This window comes from Otolemur garnettii, unplaced genomic scaffold, assembly GCF_000181295.1.
Source record: "Otolemur garnettii isolate 467f Iridium unplaced genomic scaffold, OtoGar3 scaffold00017, whole genome shotgun sequence".
NCBI lineage: Eukaryota > Metazoa > Chordata > Mammalia > Primates > Galagidae > Otolemur > Otolemur garnettii.
In genome coordinates, this window is record NW_003852412.1 from 5,950,768 (window position 1) to 5,953,245 (window position 2,478).

General features: G+C 38.0%; 1 protein-coding gene across 1 annotated transcript in view; it reads left to right on the forward strand.

Moving 5' to 3' along the window:
• BDP1 (B double prime 1, subunit of RNA polymerase III transcription initiation factor IIIB) overlaps positions 1-2,478 on the forward strand; it is a 114,892-nt gene that overhangs the window by 54,704 nt on the left and 57,710 nt on the right. Inside the window, exon 16 of the mRNA XM_023510861.1 lies at positions 903-1,953. Within this exon, the coding sequence (XP_023366629.1) occupies positions 903-1,953 (1,051 nt within the window). The remainder of the gene's footprint in view (positions 1-902; positions 1,954-2,478) is intronic.

A 2,478-nucleotide genomic window follows, 5' to 3' on the forward strand; every position in this document is an offset into this window, starting at 1 on the left:
GGATTCGAACCTGCCACCTTAGGTGTATGTGGCTGGCGCCTTAGCCGCTTGAGCCACTGGTGCCGAGCCTATCCAGCTTTTTGAGCTGGCCTGGTTTGTTAGGGCAAATTCTATGTGTTGATAAAACATAGTAGGGGCATAGAGGTAGAAATAGCAGATGCACCTTGATGTCACTCAAGTATAGAGGAATGGAAAGTTTTCCCCAGGCGGTATTTGCATACTGTGGAATGGACAATTCAAAGGGACTATTTAAGACCAAATAGCTTCTACAGTGATTGACCTTTTAAATAGATTATCTCTATCTATATCTATACAAAAGTAGATGTATTTAATTATTTAAAATTTTTATTATAATTTCAAAAGATAGAATTTTTTTCTTCCTCTTAACATTGAAATTCTACTCAGTGATTTCCTAGGGCTTATACAGTTTTTAAAAAATAAATTCACATTTTATTTAGATTGAAATAAAGTATACAAAATTGATTTTCTTCATCACTGAATGTTTTTTGAGATTTTCGGGTGTTTCTCTAATAATTTCTCAAGTATCATCTCCTTTTGGCTGTCTGGTTTAAAACCTGATTGTGGGCCAGGTGCAGTGGCTCACGCCTGTAATCCTAGCACTCTGGGAGGCCAAGGTGTGTGGATTGCTTGAGCTCAGGAGTTTCAGACCAGCTTAAGCAAAAGCTATTAAAAAAAAAAAAAGGCCAGGCATTGTGGTGGGCATCTATAGTCCCAGCTACTTGGGAGGCTAAGGCAAGAGAATTGCTTGAGCCCAAGAGTTTAAGGTTGCTGTGAGCTGATGCACTATATTGAGGGCAGCAAAATAAGACTCTGTCTAAAAAAAAAAAAAAAAAAAATGCATATAAATAAAATAAAACGTGATTGTGTGTCTTTTTTTATAGCATTCAAGAGGATAATAAAGCACCTCCACTCAAACAAGTCCCAATTCAAAGGCCTCGATTTCAGAAACCAAAGCCAAACATAGGAAGAGAAATTGGAAGAAGAAAAATTTCCTCAAAGGAGGTGGTATCAGAGGAGATTCTTGTCTCTGGGGAAGGAACAGCAGCTTTGAGAGAAACTGTTAGATTAGACACTTCACTAAGACAGAAAGTATTAGTGGAGATTAATACTGCTAAGGAAATGGAGTCTGATTTAAAAGAAACTGAAAAAAGCGACATTTCTCCTGGGGAGAAGATACCAGAAGTAGTTGATGTCATCATGGAAGTGGAGACAGGTTTAAAAGCAACTGAAAGAAATATATCTCCAAGGAAGAAGACACCAAAGGTGATTGATGCCACTGAGGAAATAGACACAGATTTGGAAGAAAGAGGAAGAAGGAAAATATCCCCACAAGAAAATGGGCCAGAAGAGGCTAAAATTATATATGAAATGGAGACAGATTTGAAAGAAACTGCAAGAGAAATGCCCACAAGAGAGACAATGCCAGAGCTGATTGGTATCACTGCAGAGAGACAGACAGATTTGGAAGAAACTGAAAGAAGAGAAATAACCACATGGGTAAAGGCCCCAGAGGAGTTCAAAACTATAGGTGAAATGGAAGCAGATTTTGCAGAAATTCAGGGGAAAATTTCCCAAAGGGAAAAGGCAATAGTGGAGGTCAGTGCCATAGAGGAAGGGGAAATTGATTTAAAGGAAACTGGAAAAAAAGAGATTTCCTTGATGGAGAAGCCATCAGAAAGGATGACTGTCATTGAAGAAATGGAGGCAGATTTGGAAGAAACTAGAAGGGAAATTTCTTCGAGGGATAGAGGATCTGAGGAGATCTGTGTTACTAAGGAGATGGTGGCCGATTTGGAAAAAACGGGAAAAACAGACATTTCTTCTCCAAGAGAAAATGAACCAGAGGAAGCTGGTACCTCAAGACAAACTGAGCCAAATTTAATGCAGAACAACAGTGGGGACTGCAGTGCTACGCCTTCCCTAGATATAAAAGTATGTATTTTTGGTCCATTAAAAACTTTTTTGAATGCATTTTTCAAAGAAAAGTTGCCAAAGTAATTTCATAATTGTTGCCCTTAAGTAGAAAAAAACTTAAAATCTCTAGAAGTCTAAAATTTCTTTCTAGTCTTAAGTTTCTGTTTTAGGGGCTTGAAGAAACTATTCTTTAAAAAACAAAAACAAAAAATTAAAAAATTTTTAAACTTTATTCAAATTAATATGAGGGTACAATATTTAGGTTACATTGTTCTTATTTCCAGGGTAAAGTTCCATTGAAAATTTTTTTATTGTGGAAAAGATTCTTGTTTTTTCCCTTTTCCAAGTCAGGCAGGTAATGTGTAACATTGTAACACAGTTTGAGGAAACTTCTCACATTTGAGTGTAAAAACCTAGTCATGGCTCGGCGCCTATAGCTCAACCGGCTAAGGTGCCAGCCACGTACACCTAAGGTGGCGGGTTCGAATCCCCAGCCCGGACCCGCCAAACAACAATGACAGCTGCAACCAAAAAATAGCCGGG